This window comes from Heloderma suspectum, chromosome 2 (genome assembly GCF_057233095.1).
Source record: "Heloderma suspectum isolate Gila_16-S chromosome 2, 16-S_ref, whole genome shotgun sequence".
NCBI lineage: Eukaryota > Metazoa > Chordata > Lepidosauria > Squamata > Helodermatidae > Heloderma > Heloderma suspectum.
Window position 1 is genome coordinate 207,171,717 of NC_139459.1, and position 14,736 is coordinate 207,186,452.

General features: G+C 42.6%; 1 protein-coding gene across 1 annotated transcript; it reads left to right on the plus strand.

The window, feature by feature from the left end:
* The first annotated feature begins 2,915 nt into the window (after positions 1–2,915).
* Positions 2,916–10,860, plus strand: KCNJ2 (potassium inwardly rectifying channel subfamily J member 2). Its single transcript, XM_084832337.1, has 2 exons — positions 2,916–3,074; positions 9,086–10,860. The coding sequence occupies exon 2, from the start codon at positions 9,305–9,307 to the stop codon at positions 10,580–10,582; it is 1,278 nt and encodes a 425-aa protein (XP_084688463.1). The 5' UTR covers positions 2,916–3,074; positions 9,086–9,304; the 3' UTR covers positions 10,583–10,860.
* Positions 10,861–14,736: the final 3,876 nt, after the last annotated feature.

Consider the following 14,736-nt stretch of genomic DNA (forward strand, 5'->3'; position numbering starts at 1 on the left):
GGAGGGAATGGCAGCACAATGTATTTTGACTGGTAACGTTCTGCCTGGAGGCACCCTAATGTCATGCATGCAGTCCTTTGTGTTAGTTTCTATCAAACCTGTAAATGTACTGCCACATTAAGGGCACAATCCTATGCATGTTTAGACATAGAAAAGGCCTACAACTCCCATCACTCCCCAGCCAGCAAAGCTCAAACTCAGTGGGGCTTACTTCTGAGTAGACATGTCTAGGATGGCACTGTTAGTGCAGAAAACCAGGAACAGCTGTCCTTTCCTGGAGAATAAAAGGGTTGTTGCCAGGGTGACTTCTAGACCTGAAGCCATCATCTTTGTTTAGAACGTCCATCAAATATGATCAGCCAAGGGTGATGAGACCATGCAAATGGCTCCCTGCCCCCCATCAGGTTCTCCAGATGATAATGTGTGGAATAGCAGAGGCACTTACTACCCCTAAGTCCTGGTGTGCATGTGTGACTAAGGTCATGAAAACACTTTTGATTGTGTCCACATTAGCATTTTCAAACTCAAGCACAGATCTAGCATAAAATGTACACTTGATCCTCTGTTGTGGGAACTGCCCCTTCCTCTTCCTTTCTTGTAGGCTTATTTCATCAATCTAATTACGCAGGTACTCTAAAAGCACTGGTGATGCACAGTATCAAAACAACCACAAGAACACATCTTTATATCCTTGCTTAGGACAGCAGCAGAAAAATGCGTATGTGACAATACCCCGTTATAAAAGCACTGCATATGATGCCAACCAACATCAGATTATGTTGATCAAAGCATTCTGTAAATTTCCAAGTACAATTTTACAAAAAGAAAAGGAATGAGTGAACTTTTTCCCCTTGTCCTGAGATACCTACTGATGGAAACTCCATGCTCCATCCATGGTGATATGCTAGGATGTTAGCAGGTGCAAAATTCAGTATCCTGCACACAGATGATTCCACCTGTGCCTGGTGATGGGTATTAGATGAGATGGGCTAAACAAACAGTAAAGAAAACATATCCATGGAGAGGTTCATGGAACAGGACTCAAACATTTCACTCTCAAAAGTCTATCACTTAATTGCAACAACTGTGGTCAGGGAGTTATTTACTCCCAGACAAACTAGCTGGTGACCTTGATAGGGACTTTAGAGAAGTAAAAAAGAAATATGGGTGTTTGACTTAATAACCTGCTTCAATGGACTGATTTGAACATACTCTGTGATTTTAGGGACTGCAGTTATAAAAGAGTGAGTTTATCCGTTGGCATATTCACTAAGTTTGGCTAACAATGACCCAGGTTTTGCTCTATTCTCCTCATGTCACAGTCAGATTCTCACACCAACATAAGCAGCTCCCTTCATTCCTCAAAACAACCCCCTCAATCTGTTCTCACCTCCACAATAGAATATACTCCTTGCTCCATCAGTCTCTCTCTCTCCCTGTGTTACTTTACCAAAATTCAGTATCTCCCATGACAGCCCTTTGATTTTCTGCACCAACTCATCATCTCTCCCCGGACCCCCCGCCCCAACACCCCCACCTTTCCGTCTTCTCTTTGTTTCCTGTACTCCTCTCCTTTCCCATCTCGGAACAGCCAATGTCATGATCCACCTGCTCCCCGCGTCTGCTCTTTTCCCTTCTCTCCACACACATCCCCCCCAATCGCCCCTTAAAAAAGGCCGCCTCACTTTAACCCCACCTCTCCAAGTGGCCCTCTCAATCTCCGCCCGCCCGCCCACCCTTTCACCGGCCCAGTACCCTTCCCTTCTTCTCTCCTCCACGCACCCGAAGTCGCCACCTTTTCCTTAGCAGGGGCCCTATGCCTCTTCTAACAGGCAGGAATTCAACAGGGCGCCATTCTCGCCTACCACCGCAGCCCGCTTTTTCCGTGACAGGAAAAGCTGCGCTCGCTGAATTCCTTTTAAGGAATAAGTCGCGACACCCCCAAATCGCCACAGCCTCCGTCTTTCGTCCTCCCCGCGCCCGCCCTCCAGCACCAGTCCCGTGTACGGCTCCCTCCCGGCCCCCGCACACACCTGCCGAGGGCGCCTCCAGGGCCCCCGTCTCCGCCTGCCGCCCTCCCTCTCCCGCGCCGCGCGCTCTCCGCGCAGCCTGCCCGCGGCCCAGCGGCGCGGCCCGGCGCCGCCCGAGGCAGAGCGGCCGCTCGCTGCGCGGGAGGGCGAGCGAGCGAGCCAAGCCCGCGATGCCCGGCCCTGCCCCCGCCCGCTCCCTCTCCTCCAGCGGGTTGCTCGTACCTTCGCTCTTCCCACTCCTCGTCCCGTCGCGGCGCCCGCGCGCTCTCTACTCCTACGCCCCCCCGGATCCTTTGGCGCCGCCCGCATATGGCTGGACCTCAGCACGCCAAGGGGCTCCTTCCCCGCCTCGCGGCCGCCGCCGCCTGCTTGGCAAAAGCCGGCAGCTCCGCGTCCTGCAGCCGGCAGCGGCGATCCCAGGACTCCGAGGGGCAGGCCAGCTGGAGGGGAAGGGAGGCTCCCTGGAAGAGCCTGAGCCGGCCGACAAGACGCCCGTTCCCCGCCCGCCGCCACCCCGCTTGGCTAAACCATGGCTCGATCATAGGGGGTGGGGTGGGGTGGGGAGGTCAGTGCAACACCCGCTGCTTTCTGTAGAGGTGCAGCAGGTCTCTGGGGGCTGGCGGGCGTGGAGAGCGGCGCCGCGGCGGAGGCCGGGGGCTGCCCCCGGGCCTTTGTGTCCGTTCCCTTTCTCTCCTCTCGCACGTACAAAGAAGCCGCCGCTCCGTCGCTCTCGCTTCTCTCTCCAAGAATCCCGGAGCGGAGATATCGCAACTCAGCCCCAGGCGCGGCGCGGACGGCCCCCCGATTCTCATTGGTCTGGGGAGGCCCGCGTGGGTGGGGACGAGGGAGCCGGTATTAAAAATCACATGGGCAGCGCTCAAAAGAGAGGCTGGAGCTTATGCAGTTGTTTCATTTGCAAAGGGTGCAGCTGCAGCAGCGGCCAGCGGCGGGCTGAGGCTAGGCAGCTTGGGCATGGTTCTGCTCACCGCTGGATTGTACCCTCCTTTAACAATATTAATTGCCTAGCTTAAAATTCACCGACAGGTAAGGAAGATTCCCCCCCCCTCTAACCTAACACTGAACTTTCTCTGGCGGGAGTGCGAGGGTGGGATGTGGGTCTCTGAAGGTATTCAAGAACTTCTGAATTGCTGCTCTTTGATGCAGGAAATACAAGCATAGTCCCACAGATCAGTATATTTGAGTGTCTGTTAGAAACGAAAAGTGTATTGCTCGTAAGAAGCAGAGGAGGCCCCCAAATGTATGTACTTCATTTCAACAAGCACAAGGTTCAGTTGCTTAGTCTCAGTCGCTAGTCTCAGAAGATTGCAGAGAAATTTATATACTTCCTTTCAATAAGCACAAGGTTCAGTCGCTAGTCTCAGTAGGTGATCAGATAATTCCAGGTAGGTTCGTTTGGAATTGCTGAGTGTTATTCTGTGCTCTTAACTTTCACTGCTCGGAGCTGCCTTTGCAGTGAACTGTTCTGGATGGAAGTTAGCAAAGAATGCCACCAGCTACACTGAGCTCTGGATTATTTTTGCTATTTCCTTTTTTTTTAGCCTGCGACTGCAGATATTTTGTGACTCGGGAAAAGGTCACAGCATCGAGACCCTTAGGTCCTCCCGATGCTCTCTAAAACATCTTTCACAACAGCCAAAAATACCACATGTTGACTGTGGGTTTTTTTCTTCCAAGATGCACCAAAGCCAGCCACGTGTGGATTTTTCTTCTTCTTTTAAGTTGCTGTTAATTATTTTGTGCCAAGAGCAAGAACAAACAATTGGTGAGTGTCTTAGGGTTTGGGAGACATTGCATCACTTCAGCTTGATTCATCAGGGTTTTTTGTTTCTTAAAAAATAAAGAGCAAATCATTTTGGCTCTGCTTGTAGCCTGCTACAGACTTTGCCATCTGAAAATAGTTTGTGCTTCAGCTGGAATGTTTAGAGCTAGGAGCAGATCCTGCACCTGAATAAAAGGATAATCTATTCTTCTTTATCATTCTCACCCCCCCCCCAATATTTCCGCTTCCCAGTCCAGTCCAGTCCTGTCCCCGAATCTAGTTGTGTATATTTTCTCTGCTTCTCTGCTTTCCCATCCTACAGAGCAGCTTGTCAATGACACCCCCTGGTGATGACTCTGTCTTCTGTAGGTACTTTGTCATCATCTAGAAATATCTTGCCATCTTCTCTGAAGAAGCAGGATATAAGATCAAAAGAGATTCATCCTTCCCCTTTTCCCACACACACATCAGTGTTTTTGCTGTTGTTTTGGTTTAAAACCACCTTCATTGTTTCTGGAAAGAAAACTTTGATCATATCATAGTGAAATATTAGAGAACTCTGTGCATCCTATCTTAACAAAAACCAGTAGAAAATGGGAGTGGAGTTGAGATTAATAGACTGTCACTAATGGCAGATTGAAAGGACTCGTGAACAACTTGAAGAGGAGGGCATACTCTGATCATTGATCTGAGCTCAGTCTCACAGTCATTTTGTTTACCCAGGACACAGGAAGGTAGCAGTTAGGTTCACTTAGCAACATGTGCCTTGAACAGCCTCAGCAGAGGTGTATGGTGACAACTGGGGAATAACTTCTATGTGCTCATTAACAATCTCTCTCTCTCTCTCTCTCTCTCTCTCTGAACCCTTTTACCATCTCAAATCTCTGATCAGCCTCTGTGTGTGCGTGCATTTAACTTGCTTCTCCTATTTCATCATTGCAATTTTCAACCATTAAATGTGAATATGTTTCAACTTCAGGAGGTGCAGCTCAAATTCAGAACCCATCATTTGAACACTTCCCCCCCCCCAACTCTCTCCATCTGTCAACACCTACTTGCAGTGTGTGTGTGTGTGTAAGCCTATTTTCTTTTCCTAAAGAGGCAATGGGTTTAAAGGTTATTTATGAGCCATATTTAGGTTGTATGAGGCTAGTCCGATTATACAGGAGGAGTTTAATAAATGACTATAAGATTGGCACCGCAATTGTAGTTTCATTCTCAAAGATGGTGATCCTAATCATATTTGAGGTGTGGAGGAGCCAGATCTGTAGTATAGTTCTCTACCATGTGAGATCACAGTCAGTTTGGGTTTTCTCTAAGTAGAGTGTGGGAAGACTGGTGGTGGGCAGGAGAAGCAGGGACATGTTGGAAGGGGTGGGGGCAGGATTGCAGACATTTGCTCACCTCTCAGTACTATGAACTTGTTTTATGTGAATAGGGCAGGCGAGCAAGGATGCATGGTAAATCATCTGTGGCTACATGAGCAAAGTGCACTGCCAGATATGATGCTGGATATCCACTTGGGATAGAGAGGCTGATATGGCATTTACCTTACTCAAGAAAGGTGTGTGTGTGTGTGTGTGTGTGTGTGTAAGTAAGTGTAACAGACAGAGAAGGAGAGGAAGGGGAGGAAGAATTCAGAATCTCATGGGACTAAGAAATTATTTTATTGCTGGAATTATATGCTAGTAAAGTGTTTTACAGAGCCTTATCCTGGATCATTCCATATTCCATATCTGTTTGGAGGGGAAATCAATAAGGATGACACTATAGTAGCTCTGTTGTGTATGCATCTCTCACAAAAATCATATGGGTAAAAGATAGTTGTATGTATCTCCTAAATATTTCTGGAGCCTCATCCTGCTTGGATAAATAGTACGAAATCTGTCATTCATTTTATGGGATGATTTTTGCATCGAGCAATGTGCTGTTGTCATCCTTGTCTGGAGATTCATTGTGAATGTTAACCTCCCATCTCACACCTCCTGCTTGTATCCTAGTTACTTAAAGCAGACATGGGCAATTTGTGCTGTTAAAAGAGAGAAGAAAGTTATTCTATAACCAAGGCTGTGTGTGTGTGTGTATGTGTGGTATGCTAGAATTGTGTTGCATAAACGCCCAGATGCAGTTTATAATCATTGGAAAGAGTTGTACCCCAGGCTCTTTGTTTAAGGGTCACTTTTAATCACCCTGTGTACATAATGCTGTATTCCAAAGGCATAATGCTTGCAGTGGTGAAACTCTATTAGCTAATAATACCATGCAAATGTACAACATATGGAACAATTACTATTACTGGTAGTGGAAATCTGCCAATATTAGGTACTTGGTGCTATTTCTAGGGTTCTAAATTGAGCAAGCATTTCATAGGAAGCTGGTATTATGTTTGAGTGATGCTTGGAAGTTGATCAAATACCCAGCAGTCAAGGTGGTTTTGAAAAAAACATAGATAGCCTTTCACATTTTAAAACTGGCTTGTTTTCCTCCTTTAAATCCAAGAAATGTCCCAAACAGTATGCATACAAATGTAATTTGAACATGGAAGTGTATCATGATGGCAATTATATGATGTGGTTTCTGACAGGGATTAATATGGAGATAAATAAAACTATCTCTCATGTAACCCTTGAATTTGTATGGTGCATATTGATAGCAATCTCACTCTTATGTTGATCTTTAGAACATGTTTATAAGCCAGTAGTAAAATAGTGCAAATTGAACACTGAAAGTAGTTTTACCTTAAATTATTAGGTATTGGCTGAACTAAAAAGTAAATTGTTTGTTGGAAAATTGAACTTTTGCCTTGCAAACAAGTCATCAGCAGGCAGGTATAAGTTAATTAGACCTCTAATCTTATATTATAACTGAAGAACTAATGCACATTTGAATAAGACTGGGGTATTAGAAGCTGCCAAAAGGCACCACACAATACAAGGCTTGCAGATGACTAATTTCAGGAAGATGTTACCTATCATATATTGTTTTCAGCACCCGGGGACAGACTACTTTTATGCATCCCTGGTTATGTTTTCCATCTTTAATTATTTGAGAAGATCTGCTTTCTGTTATCTGGTAAAGTACCTAATGCACGAGGTTACTTTATGCAGCTGTGAACAAGAAAGTAGACAAAGGTTTGTACAGCATAGTCTGGTGCTGTGCTTTGAAGGTCACCTGATCTAAGAAAATTCAGTTCTATCTTTATTGCTGTTCTAGACTTTTGAGTTTAAGTGAGTATGATCTGATGTTTGTTGAGTTGGAACTTTTACTTTGGGATGACCTGTGTGATTTTTTTTTTATTTCACCAATGAAGATTCATTCAGTTTAATCTTGGTGTGTGTTAAGAAGTTGCCCTGCATGCCTACAGAAATCAACTTGAGTGCTTTGAGTATAAAGGCAGGTAATATTACAAATAACACATCAATCAGCATGACTATTGCTTGTGTCACCTGCTGCATCTTTAAACAAGTTATTTGGATTCTTAAGGAGAGACTGAAGGTTAGAAAAGGTGGATATATTTCACTAGAAGAAACTGAAACATCTCTGTGGCTACAGTCCTAACCAGTAGGGAGTAAGGCTGTAATCCTATACATACTTAACTATACCTACTTAACTAGAGGTAAGCCCTATATAATGGAGTGGGTCTCAGTTCTGAGTAGAATTCAGTGGTCCTAACTTCTGAGTACAAATGCTTAAGATTGTACTACACTGTTTCAATCCTATGCACACTTGCCTTAAAGCAAACCACCTTGAACACAGTGGGACATACTTTTGAATAAACTTGCATATGATCAGTCAGCATATCAATAGTGGTTAGGTTTATAAACACACACACGTTTGGGGACATGAGTCAGTCCAAACTATATGACAGCAATTTAACCTTGGAAGTTCAAGAACCTATCCATGCTATCCAGCCACTTGTCCTGCTGAAGTCTATTTTGGGTGGTAAATATTTTTTTATTAACTGTGTAGACTTTGAAATTAACAACAGCCTGCTCTGAACCATTAAGGGAGCTCTAGATGAGGAAGAAGACTTCTAAATGCATAGGCAATGTGGGTGCAGATTAGGTCCCGAGTGGCTGGATGTATATTCTGATTTGGATAAGAATGTGCATCCTCATCTGGGGGCCCCTAGTTGTTGCACATGACTAACTGTGCATAACCAGAGCAAGAGCGGGGTCATTGTTTAGTTTGCTCACTAAATACCCTTGGTGCGTGCACCTCTTGATCTTGAAACATACATTTAATGTTTAGATGTCTGTGTGTACAGTGGCTTCCATATTTGGACAGGAGAGTATACTTATTGGTTTTAAATAACAGACAAGTATCTAATGCATTTGATCCCCCTCCTCAAATTAAACATGTTTGTCGCTCAGATTTCTATGAAGTTAGTATATACATATTTAGTCCAATACCAATATGTTCATCTTGCAGCTATCATTATGTTAAATGTCTATCATCAAACTGCTCCAAATTCACTATCAGCATACAGCTTCGTGGATTCAGTTCTGAAACAGCAAAAAATAAAAATGAATGCTTGCTTTTTAACAGGCTTGTATATAATAAGGGGGTTAACTCTGATATAGCAAAAATAAAAATGAATGCTTGCTGTCTAATACACTTGTATATAATAAAGGGGTTAACTTTGGATGAAATTACATTAAAATGGGTTACAAATTGTTCCAAAGGCTTTCTGTTCCAGGATCTCAAAATTGTTGGGCTAAGATTAAATGGTGTGATACCAGGCTGTTGCCAATTGATACAGGTGGCAATGTAGTACTAGGGCTTAAAGGAATTCCCCTTTATTCCCATAGAAGGGTTTCTAGCAGTCATAAACCAGAATTGCCAAGTGAACCCCAACAGCAAAATGCTGTCAGAGAGGTGTTCTTACTGGACGGTTTGGAAAGTATTGTCTTGTATACTTGTTTTGCAGTGGTTCGATGAGATCCCAAAAACCTTTTTCTGGTCCTTGCATACAATTTTAGTGTGATTTCATTATATCATATTTCTTTCCAGATGACATCCTATATATTGGCTACATCTATGTATGCTAATATATAGAAACTCAAAGTATTTGGTGTCACTTTCTTTTAAGATGAAGACTCTGACTCTCCAGCCATGCTGAGTTGCCATTTAATAAATTATGTGCTCCTTGAATGAACAAAGTTGGGATTGTCAGTACACAGACAATACTGGGGCCCACATGTGGGAGTCAGAGAAATAGAGATGTGTTTCTAACAATTGCTTACACACATGTTTTTTCCCCCTCTTATTCCAGGCCATGTCTCCTTGTGGCAGATGATTAGCTGCTAAGTGAACTCTGAATATTGGAAGACTCTCGCCTTGGCACAGTCAAGGGTTGACGGAGACACCGGCTTCTCCCTTTTTTTCCTCTGAGTGTGTTCCACTAGAACATTCAAAACTGTTTCTCCAAAGAGTTTTGCAGAAACTCAGACTGTTTTCCAAAGCAGAAGCACCACAGTCCACAGCGGAAGCGATGGGCAGCGTGCGAACCAACCGCTACAGCATAGTTTCCTCAGAAGAGGACGGCATGAAGCTGGCAACTATGGCAGTTGCCAATGGCTTTGGAAATGGGAAGAGCAAGGTACACACCAGGCAGCAGTGCAGGAGCCGGTTTGTCAAGAAAGATGGCCACTGCAATGTGCAGTTCATTAATGTGGGTGAAAAAGGCCAGCGTTACCTAGCAGACATCTTTACCACCTGTGTGGACATCCGCTGGAGGTGGATGTTGCTTATCTTTTGTCTGGCGTTCATCCTCTCGTGGCTGTTTTTTGGTTGTGTGTTTTGGTTAATTGCCTTATTGCATGGGGACCTAGAGCTAACGGAAAGACCTTGCGTCTCTGAAGTGCGCAGCTTCACTGCGGCCTTCCTTTTCTCCATTGAAACACAGACAACAATTGGCTATGGCTTTAGGTGTGTCACAGATGAATGCCCCATTGCCGTCTTCATGGTGGTTTTCCAGTCCATAGTTGGCTGCATCATTGATGCCTTCATCATTGGTGCTGTCATGGCTAAGATGGCTAAACCGAAAAAGAGAAACGAAACTCTCATCTTCAGCCATAATGCCGTGGTAGCCATGAGGGATGGAAAACTGTGCTTGATGTGGCGGGTTGGGAATCTGCGCAAAAGCCATTTGGTGGAAGCACATGTGAGAGCCCAACTCCTCAAGTCTCGAATCACCACCGAAGGCGAATACATTCCTCTCGATCAAATAGACATCAATGTTGGGTTTGACAGTGGGATAGACCGCATATTTTTGGTCTCACCCATTACAATTGTCCATGAAATAGATGAAGAGAGCCCTCTGTATGATTTAAGCAAGCAGGACATGGACAATGCAGACTTTGAAATTGTAGTAATATTGGAAGGCATGGTGGAAGCCACTGCGATGACCACCCAGTGCCGTAGCTCATATCTGGCAAACGAAATCCTCTGGGGTCACCGTTATGAGCCTGTACTATTTGAAGAGAAAAATTACTACAAAGTGGATTATTCTAGGTTCCACAAAACATATGAAGTGCCGAACACACCCCTTTGCAGTGCCAGAGACTTAGCAGAAAAGAAATACATCCTCTCTAATGCGAATTCATTTTGCTATGAGAACGAAGTGGCCCTCACGGGCAAAGAGGAAGATGACAGTGACAATGGAGTGCCTGAGAGCACAAGTACAGATACCCATCCAGACATGGACCATCACAGCCAAGCAGGTGTGCCCTTAGAGCCTAGGCCTTTAAGGCGAGAATCTGAAATATGACTGAAATACATGGTTTCTACTATGGTTAAAATATATCTGTCAGCAATGGGCACACTGTGTTGAGTTATGGCTGCAAACAGGTTTTCAGATGATGGTACTGTTGAACAGAGACAGGCATACAGCCCTGAGGGGTCAACCTAGGCTGGTTTTTAAGCGCTGTCTTCAGTGGAGGTACAGCAAAAGTGTGAACGTGGAACATGAAGCACTATGTCTACGCATGACTAGAAGGCACATATATGTTGTAGAATAAATTATGTATATATTTTTTTACAAAACTTGAACTTGCGGGCAAGCTTTGGTTGATTTGTATTGTTTGTCATCTTTTCCCCCCTCCCCAAATGCTTCTGTCTTGGGAACAAGAATGTTTTTAATGGCATAACAAAGGCAAGAGACTGCCTTACTATTTTTTTAAGTTGCTGCTAACTACACGGACACAAATTGTAATTATGTTTTGTTGCAGTGTAGTATTCATTTTTTAAAAATATCATTTAAAACAAAACGGGCGGGGGGGGACACCTGCAGTGTTGAATTTGTTAGTTCAAAGCTCTCTGTCAATCAAAAATTTGACTGGTGATGCTGGGGAATCTGAACATTTGTTGAGGCCAGTAGTTTGGTGGCTAGAATCAATTTCTCTCCATACTATCCAGTTACATAAGGAGTGTTATATAACACAAGGCCATGCAGTAGCCTACAGCAAGATTTTTTTTTTTAATTTGTGTTTAGGAATGGAATAAGTTTTTTCCCATCTAAAATATGTTTTAATTTCAAAACTACCTAACTGAATACCAAAGAAAAAAATGCACTCTTTTGCACAGTGAACTTTTTATTTAAATAGAACAGGCTGCTTTTAGATTATTTTTCTTCCCCAAAGGTCCTTTACATGTGGAGTATTTTTAATGCACCTTATTCCAAAGTAAAGCTTAGGATACATTTAAGAGTCCTCTTTCTGCTCCACCACCCCAGTTTGGGGAAATAAGCTTCAGATTATTATTTTTTAGTTAAAGAAAAAAAAGTTGAGTAAAGGGAGCAAACCTCTGTTTTTTCCTGTTTGCTAAACACCAACAAGACGGTGGCAGAAAGTCAGATGTTAAGCCATGCATACGTTCCAAAGTAGCTTCTAGAACACAGAACCCGAATGGCATTTTGAGGGCCTGAGCCATCAAGGGCAACCAAGGTCAAGGTTATGATCCATTTGATCTTTAATCTAGTTTAGGTTTGGTAGACATTGGCAAAACTATTGATTCAGCCATAAAGGCTAACTTGAGTGTAGTAGGTTGCTGTGAACAAAGAAACCGTCTGGCCCCAGAAGAGAAGAAATTAAGATGGAATAATCTTCTTGCAAAGAGCATAGTTTTGTTTTTGATGGGACAACTTCTTGCCAGGACAAGGGTGATGACAAGTGTATGTGTGCTACAATTTTCTAGATTGTTGTTGAGGGATCATTTGTTTGAAAAGAACAATACTGTAAAAGAGTCCCTTGTTGTTTTTATTGACTTGATAAACCTTGGTGAGATGATCAGGGGATGCAATATCTGTACTGAAATCTTTGAACAGCTATTGCTGAACCGTGACTTTAATGTTATTTTTGGTTCTGTTGCCAAGAATGCTTTAAAAATTCTCTGTGCCTCTAAGATCAAGTGTACCATTTTAGCTGCAGCCATAGGCTATAGACATGTGAGCCCTCCCAATAGGTGGAAGGTGAGGTAGACACCAAGGGATAAAACTCTTTAATAGTATTGGATCTCACTGTATGCCATTAAAAATAGCTTGTTCTGGGTCTAATGCTGTTTGCTAATAAAGATCTGTGGAGGTTTTTGGGCCCTGTCTGCCCTGCCAGGAGAACAATTGCAGTGAAGTGGCATTTCCCAGATAGGATGGAATTTATTAAATAGAGTAGGTGGTGGGTTCTAGGCTGCAGAAATGGGATAGTATAAACAGGGTTGTTTGCTTTTCCTCTTAAGCCAGATATTGTTTATATACCAAGTACTGAAGCTAAGTCTGAAAAAAGAGGGGAGCTAAATCTGCATAGCAACCTGACTGGAGTCTCTGGGTCAGAGAAACCATGAAAGCAATTTAACGTGACTCGTGCTGCTATTGTGATATATTTTTGCAAAGGAAAAAAAGTGCAAACCAAAGAGTATTTAATGACATGTTAAACAAAGAAGGGAGGAAGCTCCTCCAAAATGCACAAAGTTCCCACTTGTGAGACTTGAGACAGTAAATGGAACTGTGGGTTGAGAAAGTGTTGAATATATTTGTTTTAAAAACAAACACACAGAGAAAGGGATTTTTCTAACAATCTAATATTTCTTTTTTTTTTTCTGGTGCAGAGTTGATTTTTCTTTTCCAAGATGCAGGGTTTTGTGCATTCAGAATTTTTTAAAAAACAAAAATGTACACTTTTATAAAGTTTATCAAGTATTTTCATATTTAAAGCCAAATGTAAATAGAAGTCCATTTAAAAAGAAAATGAGAGAAGAAAAGGCCAAGATGGCATCAGTTAGAACCTATGATGCTACTGGATAGCATGGTTTTTAGCAAATATTTGCAAGCCTTATGGGATTTATAATGCTATGAGTTTTTATTTGTTATTTATTTAGGCATGGATGTTTAACTTGATTGTGTTTTTCCTTGCTATTGGCATTTTTACCTGCTTTCAGACTTGATGAGAGTGAATCATCAATTGCACTCTTTGTTGGATTATATTTTTTCCTTCAAGTAACCCTTTGTCTTTACCTGTTCACTTCTGCATTTGGAGACGAGGAAGAACCTTTCATTTGTGAATATATCATGGTACCTACCGGCCCTTTCCATTGTTTTTATAATTGTTTAAAAAACAAACAAAATGAGTGTGCTTTGGGAAGCTCAGTCTAGATTCTAAGATCATTGTGAAGCTACATAAATGGGGTATTTTTAAGTAGCTGATAACAAGGGGTAATTTTGCAAAGTATTGAGCAGTACAGATTTGTGATGCAATCAACAACCACTTATGCTGATGGGAAATTTTCCACTAACTTCACTGGAATGTGGATTGCACACTTAAATTCCCAAGCCACAGACATGAGTTAAGGGACAAGTAGTAATTTTCCTCTTCCCTAAAATACTTGAATGGGAGCCCTTCTCTTACATGCAACTATCTTGCAAAAGGCACAAACAAGATAGGCTATGAACTGTTATTTTTTCTCATCCATGGTCTGTTGTGCAAATTTTGAAAGTTAATAAGATCACAGCATGTGTGTATTCTCTAGATACACAGTTCAGTCTGTCTTGTTTGCTGTTCATTCTGTTGCATATGCTTTTGGTAAAGATAAAAGGTTCTGAATCTGATAGTTTGGTTCTCTTATGTCCTCTTTTGTGGGTGGGTGGGGGATTACAAGGTAAATCCGAGAAGTACTGTAATGTCTTTTAAAAAAAATATCTGGCTGCTTCAAGAGTTTTCTCATTTTCAAGATAGGAGAGTGCTGCATTGTTGCCATCCCACAGGCAACCTGAGAGATCTCTCTTTCTCTTCTCATAAATGGATTTTCTGTCCTGCAGCTGTGTGTAAGGTGAACAAACCAATAGGCATTCGACAATCGTTCTCCCTTACTATTTTCCCGTTTGCAGCCTTTTGTATCAAAGTCTTCCTAATGTACTGCACAAATCATGGACTGTACAGATTTATATATATATATATATATATATATATATATATATATAAATATATATATATATTATGTCTTATTTTATTATTTCTAAATAAATAAAAAAATAAAGTATTCTTGCACATTTTGCATCCAATCTCTTTCAAACAAAACAGGTCATTACATAAGTGCGAAGTGTCATTTGACTTCAGTACATGCAGCAACGGTCTCCTTGGATGTAACTCAGTTACAGTAGGAGATCTGGATTGCAGCAGATTGTACATCCTAAACCAGTAGCATAATGACTGATCACTGGACCCATTTCTTTTAGGCCAACAAGAACAGTGTGTCTCTTGAACAAATCTATGGGGGTGGGGCCTGGGGGGTAGTTTGTGCTTTGCTCTCCGTCTCTGCAGTAGTAAGTCACTTTACAACATTGCCAAGAGGGTTCTTAATATGAATCAAAGCCCCTTTTCTAAAGGGCAGAATCCCTTGCCATTGCATCCTACTGTATTTGTGGATGCAAATTGT